The 23,082-nt window shown below is 35.1% G+C and overlaps 4 protein-coding genes across 4 annotated transcripts; 1 reads left to right on the forward strand and 3 right to left on the reverse strand.

Annotated features, from left to right (window-relative positions):
* Positions 1–430: 430 nt before the first annotated feature.
* On the reverse strand, positions 431–781 carry LOC127095690 (uncharacterized). Its single transcript, XM_051034344.1, has one exon. The coding sequence runs from the start codon at positions 779–781 to the stop codon at positions 431–433; it is 351 nt and encodes a 116-aa protein (XP_050890301.1).
* Positions 782–2,385: 1,604 nt separating this feature from the next.
* Positions 2,386–3,951, forward strand: LOC127093400 (peroxidase 3). Its single transcript, XM_051032330.1, has 4 exons — positions 2,386–2,780; positions 2,869–3,060; positions 3,154–3,319; positions 3,398–3,951. Exons 1-4 carry the CDS (start codon positions 2,571–2,573, stop codon positions 3,799–3,801), a joined length of 972 nt encoding a protein of 323 aa, XP_050888287.1. The 5' UTR covers positions 2,386–2,570; the 3' UTR covers positions 3,802–3,951.
* A 996-nt stretch (positions 3,952–4,947) lies between these two features.
* LOC127093399 (protein SLOW WALKER 1) lies at positions 4,948–6,985 on the reverse strand. The gene has a single exon (XM_051032328.1). It carries the CDS (start codon positions 6,835–6,837, stop codon positions 5,197–5,199), a length of 1,641 nt encoding a protein of 546 aa, XP_050888285.1. The 5' UTR covers positions 6,838–6,985; the 3' UTR covers positions 4,948–5,196.
* A 4,569-nt stretch (positions 6,986–11,554) lies between these two features.
* On the reverse strand, positions 11,555–21,643 carry LOC127093401 (serine/threonine-protein phosphatase BSL1). Its single transcript, XM_051032331.1, has 21 exons — positions 20,987–21,643; positions 20,835–20,895; positions 20,617–20,695; positions 20,431–20,510; positions 20,237–20,331; positions 19,384–19,483; positions 19,211–19,280; positions 18,875–18,976; positions 16,739–16,820; positions 16,455–16,622; positions 15,539–15,689; positions 15,229–15,430; positions 14,986–15,153; positions 14,629–14,867; positions 13,529–13,613; positions 13,331–13,429; positions 13,060–13,259; positions 12,897–12,972; positions 12,319–12,454; positions 12,104–12,243; positions 11,555–12,001 (listed from the first exon to the last, which is right to left on the reverse strand). Exons 1-21 carry the CDS (start codon positions 21,186–21,188, stop codon positions 11,918–11,920), a joined length of 2,619 nt encoding a protein of 872 aa, XP_050888288.1. The 5' UTR covers positions 21,189–21,643; the 3' UTR covers positions 11,555–11,917.
* Between the last annotated feature and the right edge of the window lie 1,439 nt (positions 21,644–23,082).

The raw sequence follows: 23,082 nt of genomic DNA on the forward strand, positions 1-23,082 counted from the left end.
TCTAATTCCTCCCCATACTCTCGATTTTTCATAAATTCTTATTTAAATTAAATAAATATTTAATTTAAATAAATATTTAATTCAAATAAGTACGTAATAAAATATCCTTAATTTTTTATTCTCTCACCTTATTACAAAATAGTTAAATTTATCAAATTATTCATAATAACCTCAATAATCCTATTTTATTTTCTCTACTCTCCAATTCTATAACCCTGGTAATTATTAAATTACCAAAATACCCCTACACACCGAAAAATACCAAAATTTAAGTACAATAAATAAAACACATCAATAATTAAATAAAATACTCGATTAAAAATCGGGGTGTTACAACTCTCCCCCACCTAAAAAGATTTTCGCCCTCGAAAATTATTTGACAAAAACAAATTCGGATAGGATACTTTCATCCAACTCTCCAGCTCCTATGTCAAACTCCAACAGGTCCTCCCCAAACCACCTTCACTAAAGCAATCTCCTTCCCTCTGAGTCGCTTCACTTCACGATCCACAATTCTTATAGGCAATGCTTCAACAATCAGATTATACATCACTTGAACATCGTCCATTTGGATTATATGAGACAAATCGAGAATGTACTTCTGAAGTTGAGATACATGAAAAACATTATACATGTTCGAAAGAGATTGTGGCAAGGTCACCCTATAGGCAACAACTTCAATCCGCTTGAAAATCTGATAGGGATCAATGAAACGAGGAGTAAGCTTTTTAGACTTCAAAGACCTTCCAACACCAGTCACATGAGTGACTCTCGAAAACATATATTCACCCTCTCGGAATTCAAGAGTCTTCCTTCGCTCACCGTGATAACTTTTTTGCCTACTCTAAGATGTCTTCATCTTCTCTTGGATTCATGTGGCACTTCTCGCCTTCTTGTCATCTTCTTGATCATGATTTTGTCTTGATCATGATTTTGGTGGTTTACAATCAAAAATTCAATCGAAAAGGACTCCATGCCGAAACCTTAGCAAAAGGAACCTCAAAACCCTAATCAGGCTCGACCCAAGGGCAAGGCAAGCTAGGCCTTTGTCTAGGGCCTCACTTTTTTGAACCATATAAAAGACCTTCAAAATAATGTAATTAACTAGTAAATACCAACAAAAGTGTTATTTAATCCAAATGTATGATGTGGCCTAGCAGTAAAGTAGCATCTTATGTTCATTGAAGGCATGGGTTAGGCACTTACGGTTGTAAGTTTTGGAATCTCATTCTTTCCTTTTTCTTTAATCAATTTTTGTAATGATTGAAAAAGCTCATTACAAAGCATTTTTCATTCAATACATCTAATGAGATTGGTCATTATTCTAACAATACATTTATCATTTATGATATTAATCATTTATTTTAAAAACTTATCTATTTTTATTTGGTCATAAAAAAATTGACTAAAATCTACTATTATTTTCACACAAAAAAAAATATTTTTAATGAATAATTTTAAAATGAATTTCTAAAATAATACTCTTTTTTTAATATAATTCTTAAATTATATAAAAATAATGTAGCTCAAAGAGTCCATAAAATAGTTAATTAAATTCATACTATTAAGATTATAAAAAATAGCATTAATTTTTATAATTAATTAAGGATTAAATTAATATATTTAATTTTATATTATTTAGAGATTTAATTGAAGAAAATAATAATTTAAAAAAATTATTGATGATTGTTTATTTTAAAATAAAAATTATTTTTCTTTTACTTTTAAAAAAAAAAAATAATCTTAGGCCTCCAAATCAGAGCTTAATGATTTTATGAATTTGGAAAATATTATAATTTGTAGCTTCTTTAATTTTATACTTGTATGGTTATTTAATTTCCAGATTAAAATATGTTATAATATATTAATCTATATTGTTTTAATTCCAACACAGCAGCATTATCTTCAAAATGAGTTTTAAAAAAAACTATGTTATGGCATTATGCAAATCTTTTAATCGCAATGCTAGAAAAGCTAGATCTAATGTAAACACGAGCTTGTATGATTTGTTAAATATATACCTAAATGGATGTTTAAAGGTAGTTTTCAGAACTAGAAAAAAATAATTGAAGAAGGTTGACCAAAGAAGATAACAACAACAAATCAAAGAGCATAATAGTTAAAGACCCTCTGGCATGGCATTTCATAAATTAATATAATTGGTAAGCAGGGTTTTAAAAATAAATATGATTGTCTTTTCTGTTCATAATTTTAATTTATAAACTATGTTATCTCTACTCTATTATTAATGCTGTTCATTGTATACAAAAAAAATTATTGATGCTCATCATAAACTATGTAACTTCTACATTATTTAAATAGTAGTTTTTTTATAATAAAAAAGTTAATTAAAATAGAATTAATTTGACCATAATATATCTTTACAAAGTAAACCACAATATTAAACAAACTAGACAAAACCATGTGATGATTTAGTCACTTTTAGAAAATTGATTTTCCTAGCTATCTCTCCAATTAATTCAAGAGCTTGCATGATGCTATAAAAGGTTACAATGTCCTTATAGTTCAACATTCAGAAAACTATTACAGAGAATAACTTCAACTTGAAAATGAAGAACAAATATTCACTAGTAGCTTGCATGATACTCTTAAGCTTCCTCCTTGTTTGTCAAGGAAGCAGCCTTACCAAGGATTTTTACCGGCATTCCTGCCCTCAAGCCGCCGACATAATTAAGAACAAAACCCTGCAACATGTCACTGCTAATCCCGTCTTACCTGCTAAGTTGCTTAGAATGCATTTTCATGACTGTTTCGTCAGGGTATAAATCAATACATTGGTAATTTTATGTACTACTATTTGTTGTGTGTGTTAATATGTGTAACAGATTGTAAACATAAACATTCCAGGGTTGTGACGGTTCGGTTCTGTTGAACTCCACTGCCAATAACACTGCAGAAAAGGATGCAATTCCGAATTTAACTTTGTTTGGCTTTGATGTCATTGACGAGATAAAAGACGCGATCGAGGCGAAATGTCCCAAAACTGTGTCTTGTGCTGACATATTGGCCTTGGCTGCTAGGGATGCTGTTTCTGCACAAGTAAGATAACACTTTTTTATTTTCTTACAAGCAATGCCTGCATACTAAAACTATAGAACAAAGTTCAGCCTCAAAATTTCTTCTATTTTGCAGTTTGACAAACCTATGTGGGAAGTACTCACTGGTAGAAGAGACGGTACAGTATCGAAAAGTAGCGAAGCCTTGGCCAATATCCCGGGACCTAACTTTAATTTCACCCAACTCATACAAAACTTTGCAAGTAAAGGTCTCACCCTGCATGATCTTGTTGTATTATCAGGTACATTGATATAAATTGTACTAAATACACAGTTATTCAATTGAAGGTAAATACTAATTATAAATTGCATACTTGTAGGAGCACACACAATTGGAATAGGCCACTGCAACGCCTTCAGTAACAGGCTTTACAATTTCACGGGAAAAGGCGATCAAGATCCTTCTTTGAATTCGACATATGCTGCATTCTTGAAGACTAAATGTAAGAGTCTGAGTGACAACACAACAAGGGTGGAGATGGATCCTGGAAGCTCTAGGACTTTCGACAGTGACTATTATCCTAACCTTCTTCAGAAAAAGGGTCTGTTTCAATCAGATGCTGCTCTTCTAACACAAGATCAGTCAACAGGTATTGTGGAAGAGTTGGTTAACCAAAACAAGTTCTTCACGGAGTTTGCACAGTCGATGAAGAGGATGGGAGCCGTTGATATTCTCACAGGCTCTGCTGGGGAAATTCGGATCAAGTGTTCCATTGTCAACTGATAAATAAGTAGAAAAGTTGAGTCTAGTAAAAAGGGGTTTAGTACTAAGTCATGAAAGAAAGAATATCTCAAGAGTATATGCATAATGCATGGTTTCAAATTATTGTGTATTGCCTACTATATTTCAATTATGAAAAGTAAATTATCCTAACATCATTGGAGTTTAATAAATCAGTTATTAAATTTAGATCACAGGCAACCAGGGTGGAGGCATCCACAGCACTTGCTGTGGATCCAAATGTTAACTCAGTCCTCTCCTGCAGATACACTAACATTATAGTTTTCAATTGAGACATTTCAAAGACCTACAAGTCAAGTAAATTGATTTAAAAAATGTTTAAAGTATCAGCAAATCTGAGCACTTAATAATCATAATGGAAGGAAGGGTAAATCTGAGCACTTATCACAGGCCACTTAATTTCAAAGATTTGTTATATGTTCCTCAAATCAATAAAAACTTTAGTAGATGATCACAATACATGTCTCAAATCTCATGATACTTGTTGCTTAGGGAAGAAAAAGGGGCAGGGAGAACTCTACCGGAAGGGAAAATTAAAGATGTACTCTATCAATTGTTTAGTGTCTCGGTTTCTGAAAATAGAGAAGTAAAAGAACCTACTGTGTTCATTTCTGTTAAAGAAAATTGTCTTACGAAGTTTGGCCATCCTGCAGATAGATATTTGATCAAATGCACCTTTGAATCTAGTACATTCTGAATCTGAAGTACGGGGTCCAGCACCAACAAATTCTGTTTTTGATTTCAAGTATTATGTTCATTTCATTTTATATATGCTTTTAATAGATTTGTATGGAGTTATCTTCTAAGGCAAAAATCAGATTGTGCAACAAATCATAAGCTTTTATTCAATTCAAAATCCTTGTGAAAAATCAGTTCAATACAAAAATTAAAGCAGTACAGTATGATAGTGGAAGAGAATTTATTTAAAACCTAATAATATTGATAATAGAAGCTAAAATTCAATTGAGGCAATCATCATCTCCATACACATAGTCTCAAAATGGTAGAGCAAAGAGGAAACATAGATTAATGGTTGAACTTGGATTAACATAGCAGGCTCAAGCTAAAATGCCCTTAATTAACAGTATCATAATGCAGACACCGGTTCTTTCAAAAACAAAAAGGCAATGAAACAATTTGGTTATCCAATTTCATACTAGGAATAGAATACAATTTCATATAAGCAGAGAAGAGTGTCATAATGATTTTCCTTTCCTTTCATACAAAACAGTAGAGAATAACCCAAAAATAAGCCATAACACTTAAAGGTGCTTTACAAGGCACATGAAAAATTCTGGAAAAACTTAATAATAGACTAAAATATAACAGAACAAGTGAACAAAAACACCTCATAGATGAGGACAAAAGGCCAAAATTTCATCTTCTTCCAGCAATCCTCAACAAAGGAGAAATTATCCCTTGTATCTCTTGCAAAGACTGTTGAATCCGTATCTCCGCCTCGACAGTGCTCTTGAGATTTCTTATATGTTGCTTGAGAACTTCAGAAGCCCTAATATCATCAGCCCTTATTTCAACAACCTTATTGGCCAATCCCAATAACAACCTAGAATACTTAGGCACAGTACAATACTTATGCAAGAAAGCCAAAAGCAGTTCCAGGTTCACCAAATCCAAATCAGAAACACACCTCAAAAGTTTCTTCCTAGACACCAATTCCTCCATCACCGCAACCACATAGCCAGGATTCTTACCTTCCAACACACACACTAGAGCCTCCCCGTGCCTAAACTTGTTCAAGAGCTTATCATGTGCTGTCAACTTCACTTTCTTTGGCCTCATAACCAAGTAATCACCCTCAGATGGTTTCTCTCCTTGCCCTCTTTGAAAATACCTATAGTAATTACTTGTCAAAACCCTCTTCTCATTACTCTCCACAGGCCTAATTCTCCAAAATGCACTATCCTCAGCCTTCTTTATCTTCCTCTTCTCAGTCCCGCCAATCTCAGTCTCCTCAATCTCGGTCTCCTTTATCTCAGTCCCCTTTATCTTCCTCTTTGCAGCATAAATTATTCCATTGGAAGTTCCAATCACCCTAGTAGAACAATCTGGCGAATACCCAACAGACAAAAGAGGCGCAGGGAACCTCATTGAATAAGTAACCTTCATAGAACCATAATCAAACACCTTAAAATAACCATCCAAACCAACACTCATTATCCTATATTGATTCGATTCATCCCCAGAATCCTTCCCGACTCGACCAACACAAATAGAAGTCACAGTCTTGTTGTGACTCTCCATAGAATACAGAAGCTTCCCACCTCCAATCAAGTCCCAAAGCTTAACAGAATTCCCACCGGCCGTCGCAATAATCCCTCTCGAAGGCAAGAAAACAACATCCTCCACAGGACACCCATGGTTAAAATCCATAGCAGATTTCGAAGAATCCCTAACCCTAACATCCCAAAGCTTAACAAGATGATCATACGAACCGGTAACAAAAGTATCAGAATTAACCGGAGAGGAATCACCGCACCTAACATAATCCTTATGACCATGAAACTCGTGAATCACAGTCCCCTCCGCGACATCCCAATATTTAACGAGCGCATCATCACCGCCGGAAATAAGATGAAGCTTATCATGGTGAGGGTAATGAACAAACCGAACAGGGCGATTATGAGATCGAAGACGACGGAGAGTATTACGCTCATTGACATCGAAGACCTGAACGAGACCGGAGAGGTCAGAGGCGGCAATAAGACGTGCGTCGCTACGGAAGGAAACGGAGGAGACGACGTCGGGGAAGGAGGAGATGGTGGTGGTTTGGGAGAGGGTTTGGGAGCTGAAGATGGAGAGGGAGGTTGAGTTAGCGGCGACGAAGGAGTGAGGTGGAGTCGGTGAAAAGGTGATGGAAGGGATGGAGAGGAGTTTAGGGATTTGTTTATTTTTGAAGGAAGACCAGTATTTGGATTCGGAAGTTTGTTTTGGAGTTCGTGGTTTGGTTTTGAGATTTGGTTTAACTGGGAAGCTCTTTGCTACTTTGGTTTCCTCCATTGATGCAGAAGCTAAGCTAAACCCTTTACTGTGTTTGATCGTTTGGTGAATTAGGGTTTAAGGTTTGGGAGTGGCGGCACTGTCACACGGTTCAAAGAAAGCCCGCAGAGTATACAAGTAAAACATCGTGCAAAAAAATTTTAGTATTCCTTTTTATTTGAAACTAAAAAATGTTAGTATTTAATTAAGAATTTTGTTATATTTTGATAAATGTTAATCTTTCGATCCCACGATAATGCTAAGTAAATTAATTGACCATTTTACATAAATTAAAAAAATAATAATAAAAGATATAAAATGATATTTTTATTTAATTATCTTTTATCAAATATTAAAAATAATAAAAGTAATATTAATTAGATGGTAGAATTGGAAAATATGCATTAAAAAATAAAATGAATTATTCATTTTAAGACACATATCTATTCCAAATGAATGACTCATTATAGAATGGAAGGATTACTAGTATTTAAATGTTTATGGATCGCATGAAGGAAACTATTCTAGAACGTCTAATATGGTGGTTCATATTAATGTGTGTGACTGACTATAAACAAGCGACAGCAACAATAAAAACAAACAGGGATTACCGTAGGAAGTTGAAATTAATCAAGTGGGATGCACCTGCAATGGAGAGAGTGAAGTTGAACATTGATGGTGCTAGTGATACGCATGGTAATGCGAGTTGTGGTGGTGTCGAGTGAAGTTGAACATTGATGGTGCTAGTGATACGCATGGTAATGCGAGTTGTGGTGGTGTCATTAAAGGGGATGAGGGTGAATGGTTAATTGGTTTTTCTAAACACATTGAGATTTGTGACGCAACAGAGATGAGGTTCACGCTGTCATACCCCAAAACTTGTTCTCCCTTTTCATCCTTTCGTTCAATCCTTCACTTGGGAATCATTTGTATACATTCATGCTTCATTCATGTGTATCATTCATCCATTGATACTTGATAGTTTATCACTATAAATTCAAAGCTTTTGTCTTGCAAAGTTAGGGTTTGTGTGTGGATCAAACCTAAAAGGTGTGTCTTGGTTATTCATATGATCATAAGGGATGTGAAACCCTAATTGCTTGGTCTTTAAAGTATGGATTCAATAAGATCTCACCATGGCACTCTCCAGGGCTTTCAAACCCTAATTTCTTGATCTTTGATTCAAGAGACTTCATTGTGACATTATTTGAGTCATCTAAATCCTAATGTGGTCTCATTATCATTGGTGGGCCTCCTAAGCCTAGTTATATGTGTTATGTGCTTCACTCAGCTTCTCATTCATGATGTTGCCTTGGTTTTGGTTCTATCCATTTGTGCCTAAGTTCATTAATCTTAATCCAAGTCCTTGGCTTCACAAGTTTCATCTATTTCCATTCATTCATCTGATCATTGTCATGTTATCATTGCTAAGTTCGTGGTTTTTCTTTAGGCCTTAGTGCATTGTATCTCATTGACATGGCTAAAAACTTAGTGTCTCTCTTTCATGGGTCTTTGATTGGACCATTGCAAACATAGCCAAACCAGTCTGTTAAGTCCATTTCATTACATGATCATTCAAATTCAAGCTATGTTCATACACTAAACTCATCCATTTTTTCATTCAAATAGCCATTCTATTCATTACCATCCATAAATGTTCATTACATGAAAAAAAAATCCAAAAATTACATGTTGACCAAATGTTGACTTTGGTCAACATTTGACTTTTTGGTCAACTTTGACCAAAGTCAACTCAAAAAAAAATTCATCCTAAACCACTAAATGTCCAATCCTAGTCCTAATCCCATTTTCCAATTCCATCTTGATTTTGATTTGGCCATTTGCACATGATCTTCAATGCCTTCATGCCATGAACTTAGCTTGAACAAGTAAGCCTAGCAAAACAAAGCCATGTTGCAGCATGTTAAAACATGTCACAAGAGGTTATACCAAGGTCAGAATTGAGGCGATGTTGATAAGTTATATCTGCAGAACCAAGAACAAATCAGAACACCCCATGAGTTTATGTAAACCATGACCTACATGAGCTGCAAAAGAAAACAAGTAAACACATAACATGAAGCTAGTCATAAATATTGGCAAAGCATGATGCAAAAGCTCAAAGTCAGAATGAATGCACTAGCCACAAACATGAAGCATTGCAGAACATGCCATGTCACCATCAAGCCATAGAGTCTATTAGCACATGAAACAAGTCAAAATCATGCACATCAATGTTGCTACATCAGTCCAAGCCAGAATTGCAGATGAATATTGCAACAACATGCAGACCTGCACACATGTTGTAAACCAACCCAAGCATGACATCCAATGTGACCTGAGCCATGCAACACAAGCCTAACAAAGCAAGCCTGGCACTGCTAATTTCCTGCATAAGGTTTGACAGAAAAGTGGACTTCAATATGAACCTTTCTTTGCTGCCAAACACCCTGCATAAATTTGACAGAAAAAAGAGGAGTATCAAGGAATCATTTCACATTCCATGACTCAGAGGAAATTGACCTTAAATTCGAATGAAATTGATCCCAAATTCACATTTTCATTAAACTTAAATTCCAACCAAATTCATTTCAGTTTCATTTCCAACTGACCCTAACTAACTTTGGATCAAATTTGCTCAACTAACTAACTTCCACATTTGAGTTTCATTTGGAGTGAATTTCAACTGAGTTTCTAACAGAAACTCAGTCTATAAATTCACTTCATCGTCTCAAATTCAGACTCTCAAATCCAGATCACAAAATCATAGTATCTTCCCTCTCGTGGCTATCTCTCTCAACCTCACTTCAAAGCTCGTTTCCCCGATGTTGCTCAGAGCCTCACCTTGAATCTTGTGTGATTATAGTGAAAATTTCTTGTAAGTACAAGGGGATGGATTACTCTCGGTTTATGAGAGGAACCAAGATAAATTTGTGTCTCTCTCTTCTTTCTTGCATTACTTATCTGCTGCCTATCTCTTGCCTCTAATTCAAATTTTATACTTTGTATTTAGAATCAGACAAGAGCTCTATAAAGAAAGGAAAAGTCTAACACAATTCAACTCCCCCTTTTTGTGTTTTTCTTACCTTCAAGGTTCTCATGCAAGATTTATCCTTTTGGAAAAGCTTTATGAAGACCACCTGTAGTGGGTTGTGTTTGTCAAAGGTGGTGCTATGAAGGTTGATAACCATCAGACTTGTACATTGAGGTGTTAGCTCTTGTTCTTGGTTGGCACGTCCATGTTTGTGGGCAAAAGTGCAATCTATGTCGATGTGGTCTATCTTTAGTACTTCATCGACGTAACTACGATTCACGAGTATAACTAGGGGGACCGCATGTTTGGTCTACCTGTACTCGGGGTTAGACGAGAGTTGTCTTTGGAAGACAATGCAGACGATAGAAAGTTGCATGTTGCTTACAATAATTTACGGTTACTAATATTTTCATAAGTCATTTGTTACACTTATTATTAATATTGCATTTGAATCATTTCCAGGGATGAATCATCTCTCACTTTTCTTGCATCACTGGATAGGAAGATATGCCTACTTACACTGAGAATTGATAGCGTGTTCTCGTATTTCTTCCGTATAGGGGGAATAATGTGGTCGACCCGTTCAGAGTGTATCTTGACTGTGATGTAACATATGACATTTGCTTCTACCCATACAGGGGTCACCGCGAGACGTGTCCATTTGATGTCATTTCCTTATAATTCTAATTGTTGGTATGTGGGTCATCTCTTATGCATCCTTATTTGCCCGAGCGGGTGATGTGGTAGTTTGGCTATCTACATATTATTCCAGGCAAATGTTATATATGGTCATGACTTTTTGAATTAATGTATGACTTTTTATTTTAACTTAATATAAACTTGATTTTATTTTGATTTTACTTCAATATAACTTGGCCTCAAAAAATGACAATGTTGGGATAATGGTGCTGCTCTGAAATGATTCAGGAGATTTTCAAGATGTATATCCGAAATAATCCTCTTTTGTCATTAGCACGCTTCTGATACCTTTTAAAGGATTTTAGAGGACATTTCGGAGATACATCTTTGGACACACCCAAATAATATACGGAAATGCATCTCCATATCATATTTTATTCAAAATAGAATAAATCTTTAAAAAAAACGAAGTTGATTTTGGATGGATCTGGTGCATCTCCGAACACATAGCATTTTTCAGAGACATATTCAAATAAAAGTTTGTGCACATTACTCAAGTTTTTATGCGATAATAACAAGCAAATTAGTAAGTTTACGAATTTCTATACTAAACTAGAAGAAACTAGTTACCCTCGTTGCCAACTTTCCACTTTGTTTATTTTGCGTGAAAAATCGTTATAATGCTTTTTCAATGTATAAAGGCAATCTCGGTCAAAATTTGCGGAAGACAATGGCCTTTACTGTATCAAAGACATGCTCATTATAACTTGTCCTTTATTGATGCACACACAAGAGAGACTTGGATTTAACTTTAAAAACATAAATTTAATGCTTTTTCTACCCGTTTCTTTATTTACATAGCCGCCTTGGGCATCCTACTCATTATAACTGTACCTATACCTCAAGTTCCTCAACCTCCTGTTATAGAGTTATCTCACCCAGTTATATCCAAGATCAAGTAGTCAATCTTTTGAAAGCAATGCCTTAAATTTTGTTTTATTTTTAATTTCCACGAAGCCGGAATACTACATTTGAAATGATCCAAATGTTGCAACAAAAAAAAAGTATTCAAAAGAGAAAAAATTGATATATTTCTTTTATAATACAATATACATACTAAACAACTGTACTTCCTCACTAAATCATCCCTATGTTTAGGGGTACAAGATGTCAACATCTTTTCTAATATACCCGCGTCACATTCCCTTGTAAACACAATACCCACAAAATATTCACCCATAACAGGTTAAATATTAATTTTAAAATATAAATAAAAAAACCACTCTACTTGCAAACTAGTTGGGAATTCGATCATCTGTAACTAGAAAAAGAATCCAATACAAAATATGCATTCTGCAACAATTGCAGATATTTGAACAACATTTGGTGGGGGAGATGAGAAATCCCCAAAGGCTGTATTTCATCATGTCATATATACGCTAGGGAACCGCGGTCAAGGTCAGGCTGTGGTCGACCACGAGTAGGAGTTGGTGGCCTCTGAATATTAAGCTCCTATAATAAGAACAAACAAAATATAAGTCTATAAACATTTTCGCCACTCAGCAATTGTATTTTTCAGTTATTGTTGAACATGGTACACAGAAGCAAGCTTACCTGCATCCATGTCTCGTCCATGACACGCTCAGGAGATGACTCTGGTGACTGAAGAGGAGGAGGTATAGGATGAATTAATTTTGGAACCACGACCAAACCCCTGCCAACCACCAGTATAGCTCCCGCATTGTTTGCAGTTCCTAAATAACACACCCGGAATAAGATTGAAATGCTACCACATGCAAAAGAAAATGATGATGAGAAATCGTACTTACCACAATAGTTAGTTGCAGAAAAAAGCGTGATTAATTGTCCCTGGGCAAATCGCTCAAAACCATCCATGACACACTCATGGGCCCTTATGATGAGCTGTAATTTATTTTTCTTACAGAATTCTGTCACACGGTCAGGCTGCATAAAATAAGAAAATTAACCAGTCAAATTTGCATTTAAATGGCAAGAACAAAAAGGCATGTGTGGCTATTGAGGAATATTCTATTCTACAAAATGTTTATGTCATGAAGACAAAAAAGATATGAACTTTGAATTACGTTCAGAAGTAACTATTGATATTTGCATGTAAAATTGTGTATTAATTATACATTTGAACTTTTATGCCCTAACTCTTAGATCATGTAGAGGCCACCGAAAATTTTCAATTGATTTTTTCACTTTTTTGCTTTTTGGTTCACAACTTTTATTTGTATCACTACATAAAACCGTGGCTGGGCATGAAGAGGAGGATGAGAAGGATTAGTGGACCTTTTCAAATCACTAAGAAACTAAATCATTTGAGAGAACTTGCCTAATAGCATGAAAGGCTCATTTTTACAATGAGTGATAGCATACTTACCCCGAAAGTGACGAGCCCTGGCCCTCTAGCATTTGGTCTCAAACCCTCCACACTATCATTTTCTGTGGGATCAGACCTTCAAATGTACAGATGCTATAAGACAAAAGGAAAACAAACATAGCATAGCAAAAAAGGAAAAAGAAGAAAGAAGAAAGGAGGATACCATAAAAGATCCATTAAAATAATAGATCCTGCATCCATTGTTATGGGCCTTTCAATCTTCTCTATCTGTTCTACTGAATGGATAGATCTTCCAATGCCACCATGCATACATATAATTTTCTTTTCAATAAGAGCAGCGAGTGGAAGATGGTTAAAAAGTTGATTGAATCTTGTCCACGCCCATATGCCGTCATTTTCACCCTACAAGCACCTAGTTAGCTGCAGAATTGAATCTAAAAACACAATCAAAACAAGTATGTCTTCGCCTTTACCATTCGTTCAATGCACTCTATACGAAAACCAAATAATGCATTTATGTCAGCAGCTTCATGATTTCCACGTATCAAGTGAACATTGTCAGGATATTCAATCTGTACAATCACAAGAACAACAGTAAAAGTCAATTATAACGACAATGAAGGCCAAATACAAAAGTACCTGGCATCTTTTTATAGCTAAAAGTATCTTGCCTTAAGAGCAAGTAGTAAGGTAATGGTTTCCAAGCTGTGCTGTCCTCGGTCAACATAATCTCCTAAAAACAGGTAGTCAATATACCTGAAACAAAAAATATTTAACTTATATAAAAAAATGATCATTTTAAGTAGCATAGCAGGAGAACAACGCATTCAACAAATTCTCACTTAAACGTTAACTAGAAAATGAGTTATTTACACAACAAACTGAAACAAACCAAGGCTGCATTTGGATTGGCTTATGAACAACGTATTTTAACTTATCTATTGACATGGGCACTTGTTCGATAGTAGCTTATGAAAATAGGAGGTTGTGACATGTCCATAAGATGTTTACATTTTATTTCAATAAGCACACCATTATAGCTTATAGGAAAACAATTTAATTATGTTTTCTCTTTGATTATAGAAATGGCTTATACATTAGCGTTAATCCAATCAACAATTAATTAAGTTGTTTATCCAAATTCACCTCAAGGGATGAATTAAACTATTGTGTTAAGAAACAAACTGCACATATTAACTTAACACACAACATCACCCTGCATGTTTTACTGCAAATCACAATAAAAGTAAACATTTCTACAAATGGTTTTTGGATGGAAACATTTTTCGACATGTTGTAGAGTGCAGATGCAACAAACCATTCAGAAGAAGTGCATGTTGAAATCCACATTTCAAAGGAAAAGAATATTTTTAGAGCCAATCAAATAGGGCCTCAAGTGCACAATAACTGTATTTTAAAGGTTGAAATTGAAACCCTGATACTAAGTGCACAATAACATCCACCAGGGCCTCAAGTGTATCTAACGTAAAATTTCTTGATGTATCTATAAGATGTACCAACAAATACTCTTAACAAGAATCTGATGATCTGCTTTCCAAGGAGTTGTTAATTGAAAAAAAGATGTATGGTTGACATTTTATAATATGATAGTCTAAGACTCGAATGTTCGATCTAAATTCTAACTGACGCACAGGAATAAAAATATCCATGATTAGATAGTGTAACAGAGATAGAGAAGGGCTGACTAGTACTATAAGCTATTTTGGCAAAGGAATGTTAATCTACCCATGTATACATGTAATAGACTTACGTGATGTCTCCTGCGGTTGAAGGAAATCCATATTCATCAAATAGCCGCATCAAATCACCAAACTGACCATGAAGATCACCAAATACTTTGACAGGAGCTTTCAGCTGAAGAACAGTTGGTTCGTGCATAAATATTTGCTCAGCAGCATAGCAAAGCTCACCCACTTCATAAGAATCCAAGAAGAACCGCCTATTTGCAGGCGCTTTCCAGTTGCGAGGCCTGAGCAAATTTGAAATTATCTGGCAAGAAGAGAATGACAAAAGTGATTATCTAGTATACTATATGATAATTAAATGGGTAGCCGTGTTAGGTTCAAACAATATAAAGGAAGAAGAATGTGCATCAGATAATGCTTGCCTTTTTATGTAAACCCTGAGGGGATTTCTGCCTGGTGAACTTTTTTGTAGGATATGGTGAATCACTGTTTATGGGAAGCATGCGTCTGCTTTCATTTTCAAATTGATCGAGTGACAATTGTCTCACCATTCCACCTAGGCTACCTATAGCCTCTTTAGCAACTACAACCTGCAATAAAATTATATTAATTTGCATCCTTGAGAGATATTCCATCAGTTATAAGCAAGGATTCCAAGCACATACAGCTCTAGGATGAAGGTGAACATCTCCCTCTGTGTCACTTCCATCTGCAACTGTGTCTGCAGCATGTGAGTTGTCATCTGACACAGATGTTTCATCAGCGGGACTACTTGATATAGCTTGCACAGATTGCCAAACAGCACTAGCTGCCTCAGCTTCAGCAGCTGATGCCTCCCTCAGTTTCTCCAGAGAATATTTGTCCAAGCTGGTAAAATCAACACATATCAAATTGTCATAAAATTTAAATAGTCCGTGCACAAGAATGATAAGCTAGAAGTGTTTAGCTTCTAAAAAAGAAAAACAAATAACATACCCTGGGCCACCAAATGACGGGGTTTCTGGTCCATCATCCAAACTTGGTGTGTCTCCATTATAATTTAAGTTAGGCTGATTAAGTTTGGGACTAGCAAAAGGTGAACCTGGTGGCGAATTTTCAGCCATTAAGAAATCACCCAGTAGTGTATCTGCATAGGTTAACATGGTTTTATCATAATTGGTAAACAAAGAAAACAAATTAGAAATATCTATGGCTACCAGTTTAAGAAGAGTGTAAATATCAATTTGTCACGACACATCCAGTCCAGAATAAAAATTAGAAAACATAAAACCTTCTAATTCCTTCAACAGGCCTTCTAGTTCCTGCTAGCTAACTGTTAGAATGTAACACATTCTTCTAAGTGCATTGTATCACTAAATTTCCATTACCAGCGACTTTTTCCGATAACTTTTTTTTGCCACTGTTCCCGTCGCACAAATCCATTCTCTATTACCCATTTCCTCCACAGCTGTCTCCCACTAGTTTTACTGACCTACCATATCATGGCTATTAGGTTTTTATATCGGGTCTAACTCATCTTTACAAAATTGACTGTAAGATGGGAGTGTCAAACTTTATGAACTCATTTCAGACCTTATCTTTATTCTATTTGGGATTTGAATTTTTTCCAATACACCTCACACAACACTACTGGGCTTGATACATGGATATAACCAATTATGGATGGCCTGTATCGATATCCCTTGATTTAATAAAAAGTACAAAATCAGTACATTGATGTGACAGACTGGCTAACGGCGTTTATCTCATGTAATGCACAGAGTTATTTTATTCTTATCAGCCTAACTGTTTTTGTAGTGATATCTTGCATTTGGCTTTTCATGAAGGAAAAAAAAACTTAATCCCTTAGTACTATCATTACAACTTCATCACAAATAATGCAAGTACTTACCTCCTCTAAGACCACCATGGATATAGACTCGAACACCAACAGCTGCTGCTGCATGACGACAACGACGCATAAGCTCCAAAGAAGGGTCATAATCATGACCTTTGTTTGAGCGTGATGAGGACACAATGCCATTTCTATCCAACCAAACCCCGGCAGCAGTATCCAATACTGTATAAAGAAATAATAGTCATGCACACACGCGTAGAGGAAATAAATAAGACGGCATGGCAAGAAACGCAGACAATAAAAAAAATTGGTAATGTATTATTGTAAACACAAGTTACCTGCAATGGATGGTTCACCTTCCACAGCTCGCCCACCCCTAAGAACACCTCCTGTAACATGTAATCGTGCACCAACAAAAACCTGATAGAATGAATGACATATTCAATCAAAAAACAACCTTCAAAGGTATTATAGCCAGAAGACATCTCATAATATCATAATTATAGCTTAAATTAAGGTGATAGCTTGGCGATAAGAGGCTAAGAGCTTTGCATTGTAACCTCAGAGGCTGGAACTCAAATCTCCTAAGGAACAGTTGTAAAATGGTCGTTATTGTCAATTTAATTAATGATAATTTCCCCCATCCAATTTTTTTAAATAAAAGAGTGTCAAATATGATCTCTTAAGAATAGTTTCAGTATTACTAATATTTCATGATTTGTTTCCTTACTTAATTAGGGTTTTGAATCATCTATTAGTATGAATTAAGTTTGTGCCTAATCTTATGTATCACGCTTTTCCAATCGATCGAGTATTATCTTCTTTACTCTTCTACCTAGATCCCTATAATTTTAACAAAAACAAATGACTAAATTTGCCAAGATCAATTCACATCATTATAAAATTAAAACTCTCACCAGTTTTAAGCCAGAAATCTTGTTTTCATTTAAACAACTAGAACTTAGCCAGAACTTGTTGTGGAAAATAGCATTAAATAAGAAACATAGAAATCCACCAAAATACTTTTAGAATTTCCAACTGTCTCCCTCCCTTACATGAGGAAAATTGAAGATATAGAACAAGAAAACTAAATTGAGCATTCACCTGTGGAAGAGAGAAATATTACAATAAATGGTATAGGAGCAATATAGTAATATTTTTAACACAGTATTTCTTTCCCAAATTCAAATTTATGTTGACCCTTAATATCTCTCTTGTGTCTCGAATATTCCTATTTAATGTTTATAATCACAATTAGCCTGCTAGATGAAAGTGAGATAAATGCCTTAAAATCTTTTAATTTGGAAAGGAGTGCCAAGGTTGTCAACCTTAAGAGTCAATGTAATTCCATGGACTTTTAGTAGGCTCGACTCTTTGCGACTCTTTCATGAATAGCTTAGCACTCGGCCCTAACCAATTTTAAACAAAATAGTAAACAGATAATTAGAAAATAAACAGAAAAAACTACAAAAGGGCCCTTTCAGCTTTAGATTAGGGCTTGCTGACAGCATGATAAGATTGAGGCTGATGATAAAAACAACAGAGTGGAGAACGGAGACAGTGCGACAGTGATGTAGATCTGCTGCAGCAGCCGCACGATGTAGCTGGAACCATACCAACTTGACCACACTACGGAGAGAAGTTAGAGGAGGAAGAAGCATGGGGATGCGGATGCTTCGCTGCAGCAGCCGGACAGCATTTACTGGGATTAAGTTACCTGATCTAAAAATGGCATTTTTTGGGATTGCAAAAGATTCTGTGATCTCGCCAATTTAAAATGTGATTTTGCATGCAATCCAACCCGTACAAGGGAGGAAAGATTATAAGATCATGGATCTAACAATTTAGATCACAATCTTGACAACAAAGGTGGGAGTGATCGCAAGGAAGTATTGAGAGGTAACCAAAATGAGAAGACTTCTGGTGAAAGTTGAAAAGCTGTCCTTTAGCGTGTTTTTAGGCGTGACTTTTTCTTTGTATAGAACTTGCTCACTCGAGCATAAGCACACAGTTTTGCTTGGGTCTGAGCAAGTCCACAAGAGTTCAGCAGAGTTTACTCAACGAGATTGTATGATGCTATTTAACTTGATTTTCGTACCTAGAACTGAAAACCCATAAATTTGTCCCTGACAAGTAAACTAACTAACTCGCCAGTTTGCAAACCATGGTGTGTGTACGAAAGATATTAAGTGGGTAATTATCTTAATAAAAGTGAGGAAACATAGTGAAAGTTGATGTTTTTAACCATTAGATGGAAATAAAATTAATTCTTACAATTGACATCTGTGATTTTATTACAAAAGTTAGAGTTTAATCTCGACATCCATGCCATGCATGCATGAATGAACAATTGAACGGTCAAAAATAAAGATCCAAATCATATCACTTTTTTAAGAAATGACTAAAAGAGAGATAATGAATCCTAGTGATGAAAGAAATATATAAGAAATTTACTGTTGAAATCTCCCACTTACCGATGCATGTTGATACCTAGGTGAAGGGGAAACTCCAGGTGCAAGAGTCCATTCCCACTGGCCATTTCTATGCATGAGTAGTCCATAGGCGTCTGCTAGTGGCTGCAGGGAAAAAATACAATAAATGCTATTATATTTCATCAAATAGGCCTCAAATGCAAGACTCAGAACAACATGGCATCACGAAATATTCTTTTCTTCTTCAACAAAATTACTTATTACTCAGCAGCATATAATTAAAATGGGGTGTCATAATCCAAGCATGAAATATTATCACATGTTTCTAAAAGCAACAGAATATGATTATATAAATAAAAGAGTATGATTAAGACTTACAGTTCCAGAAGAGTCTCTTCCACCACAGAGTAAAAACATTCCATCTGTGCGGGCACTAGCAGTCGCATACCTATAAATTGCGGTAGAATAATGTAAAATTCTAATATACACTTATATAATTGAAAAGTGAAGGCAGTTAAGGATTCACTTGCCAAAAGGCTAGACAGACTTACATTCTAGCAGAAGGCCTGTCGCCTTCTGGGTTCAGCTTCTGCCACGCATAAGGCTTTTGAGCCGTATCTAAAGTCCAAGCATCAGATACAACTCGTTTTCCTACCACATAAATAAAATATAAAATTAATGCATATATCACAAGACAACATAATATTTCTTTACAATAGTGTACTAAGACATGCATTCTAGAACCAGAGAAATCACAAAAAATATGTAGTATATGATTATACAGAGAATACAAGTTCGAGAAATTCCAATTTAATAGTGTTTATTTGAAAAATTTGTATCAAAACAAAATGGCAGTATTGTGTAATAGCACTGAAGTAAAAAAAAAAAAGGTCAACTACAAACACCAAATTGTTAAAGGATTGTGCTATGAGTTATGACTATTCTATAGTTTTCCCCCAACTTTCAATCATTGAAGTTTGGCAAAAGCTGGATCCAAATGGAAATTGTATTGTAATTAAGACATTCACAAGTTAAGTTTATTAATCGTGTATTGCTTAACCATTTAGCCTACTCATTAATTATTGTTCCGTGAAACCGAGCCTTGGCGCAACGGTAAGACTGTTGCTAGAGCCTTGTGAAGTGGGCCGCAATAATTATAGTTCCGTCAAGAAAGTCTGACATATATCTAGTCTTCCCAACAACTTGAGGCATTTTGCATAAACGTTTGGATCCAAATTGAGCATGTTCAAGACAACAAATATGAAAGTAAAAATTGATTGTGTGTGATTAATCATGAGATTGGGATGTCTTGTGCGATAATCAAATCAAACATGCATTTAATCATTTACCGCGGTTTCATAATAAAATGCGGGAAAAAGACAACCAGTCCAGAATTTCTCTCACCATCATTTCCGCTGACGGTAACAAGATATCTCTGAGCAACCAAGTCCATTACATGGCCGTAGCGAGGCCCCGGTCCCTGCCCTTGTACAACGACTCTACAATTAAAATAATTGTAATATTGAATAACGCCACAGTGTTGTCAAAATCCTAGAAGTAGAAAAAAGAAAACCCAGTTCAATCACAACCAAGCTCACCTGTGCCATTTGTATTTATCATTGGTCAAGTCAAGCACATACAGATCGTCGGTGGAATGCCCGGCAGGACCTATCCCACCCTAGCAAAGCAGAACAAATCAAACAGATATGTTAAGTCATAACACCTTCTCAAAACAAATCAAACAAGTAAACAAGAATCTTAGCATGATTAAATCCCACAATCACCTGAAAAACAACCATGGTCCCAACCGTCGCTGCAGCATGAGCAGCCCGAGGAGACGGCGGGTCTCCAGCAGGTTTAATCCTAAACACCATAACAGCGAACAGCCAAACACGATTACTTAAGCAGCAATCCAATCAATCAATCAACATCAATCTAGTTTCTACAACAGCAGTCAAAAATGAATTTTACATAAACTGAATTTGAATCAAAATCAACCAACCTAGTCCATTTTTTGGTCTCAACGTCATACGAATGAACCGAATTCGTAACTCCAGCTAATCCTACAAAATAAAACCAAACAGACGAAACACGTTTCAAGCAACAATAAAAAAAACAAAACTCAAAAGAGAAACGAAGATAGAAGATTATTACTAATGCCAGGAGCAGAAGTGGATCCTCCTTCAATGGCAGTTGCACCACCAAACAGAATCAACCGCGGACCATGAGTCTTAGTAGCGGCAACCGCGGTAAGAGTATGTCCACAGCGAGGACCGGGAGCATCTTCATCAGTATCCCAAAAACTTTCGATAGGTGTATAAGTTGGAGCAGGATGTAGCCACGGTTTCGAACCCATCGTTCACTATAGGAAATCGGATGGATGAAAACGAAGAAGAACCCTAGGTTCGGCAATGGTGGTGGGCCCGGAGTATCTCCGGACCCGCTAGATCAGAAGTAAGTAGAGAAATTGTGTGATGTTGAAATTGTTGAGAATTGGGAGAGACTGTGGAGTAGTAAAGAGAGAGGTTTTGGTGTTGGAATTTAGATGATAGATAGAGATTGAGGAGTTTTGATTATGAGAGAAGTAACAGAGAAAGCACCGAGTTTAATTTATGTGAATTGAATTGAACAAAAGAAAAGAAAGTGGGAATAGAAAAGGGGGAACCTAGCTTTTAGCCACCATTTTTCCGATGGCCCGCGCGAGTCAAAACCACTGTTACAGGTTGTCATAAAATGTAAAAATCACCCGGTGGTTACAGATGCAAAAATCACTGTCAAATACTATACTGCCACGTAATACTATACTTATCTTTTGTTTGAAAAAGAGTTCACCTCGTAGATTTCTTAACCTGGTGAAGTTCATGTGATCAATGATAAGCAAAGATAGTGTGTGCTTAAGTGGGATACTCATTTGATTCATGTTTTTGTAATTGAGTTGTATCACAAAATAAGTGGAGCTTGTTGGGACCATACGGAGAGACAGTGTCTAAGATGCTGTCAAATGATTGTTGTCTACGGTTTATTATACATAAATTAAAAAAAACATGGAAATGGTGTATTCATAGAAAAAACATGGAAAATGATGTATTGATAAATCTTGGGGTTCAATACATTGAATATTGAGTATATAGATCAACTTTCTAATCTAATATATTTAAAATTTCACAATTCTGAGTTATTCATGCCCTACAAAATCTTCTCTTATATTTTGAATGTTTTACTTATCACACTTAAACTCACCTATTTTATTTTCAATTAGATAAAATAAAATTATTAATGATATTCTATTTCTCAAATAATATTATTGAGAATCATCTAATAGATTTCATGCAAGATTTACTCCTAATCGTGTATGTTCCTTTATTTTAGTGTCATGCGCGCGTGAGATTTTATGTTAATAAGATGAAATTGATTTGATTAAATTCGACGTAGTGAATTTTGCTAACAATATACTAAAGATCAAGTCTTGCATAGATAGATAGTAGTTGAGTTATCTCAAGATTATTCTATGGATATAATTCTAAGTGTTTTAGGATTATGATTATATAATTAGAGTTTGTGTTGAACAATTTATTTGTCAGCTCTAATCAAATTAAGATCTCTAATTTGTGGTAAGAACGAATAGTATTAAGTAATACATCTTCTATAATAGACGGTTTATGATTCATAGTTTTCATGTCGTTAAGATTAGGGTTTTATGTTTCCGCTGCTCTTTTATTTTGGTTAGATTGTTATTCAGATTTCTTATTTGATATTTTAATTTAATCATTAACTTTTAAATTCTTATAATTATATTTTTTTTATTTTGGAAAAAAAAATTGAGTAATAATTAATTTTCATATCATCAAAAAATTATTATTCGTAAATCCTCGTGAGAGTCGCATTTATCAATAATTTATTTGTAAACCAAATTCATTAAAATTGAGATTTAGAAGAACTAAGTCAATATTTAGTGAATATCATTTCCACTTATTATTGACGGATTATATTCATGTTTAACTAGTAACACTTATTACTGTAGAACATTTACCATCAAAACACTTTTTTTCTATTTCCCCCTTCATTAGTGCAGCCATTTCTTTCTTCCTAATTGCATGGGAAAAAAGCTTTGACAGAAGTACATCTCAAATTTTTTATTTATTTTTAAAAAAAAATCTTTCTTTTTCAAAATTCTTCAACTTAAGAATTTAATTTTCCTAAAGTTTGTGAAACATTTTTTTTTTGCTAATTTCTTCTTCTTTTGGCATGCA

The sequence above is a fragment of the Lathyrus oleraceus genome, chromosome 6 (assembly GCF_024323335.1).
Source record: "Lathyrus oleraceus cultivar Zhongwan6 chromosome 6, CAAS_Psat_ZW6_1.0, whole genome shotgun sequence".
In the NCBI taxonomy this organism is placed as follows: domain Eukaryota; kingdom Viridiplantae; phylum Streptophyta; class Magnoliopsida; order Fabales; family Fabaceae; genus Lathyrus; species Lathyrus oleraceus.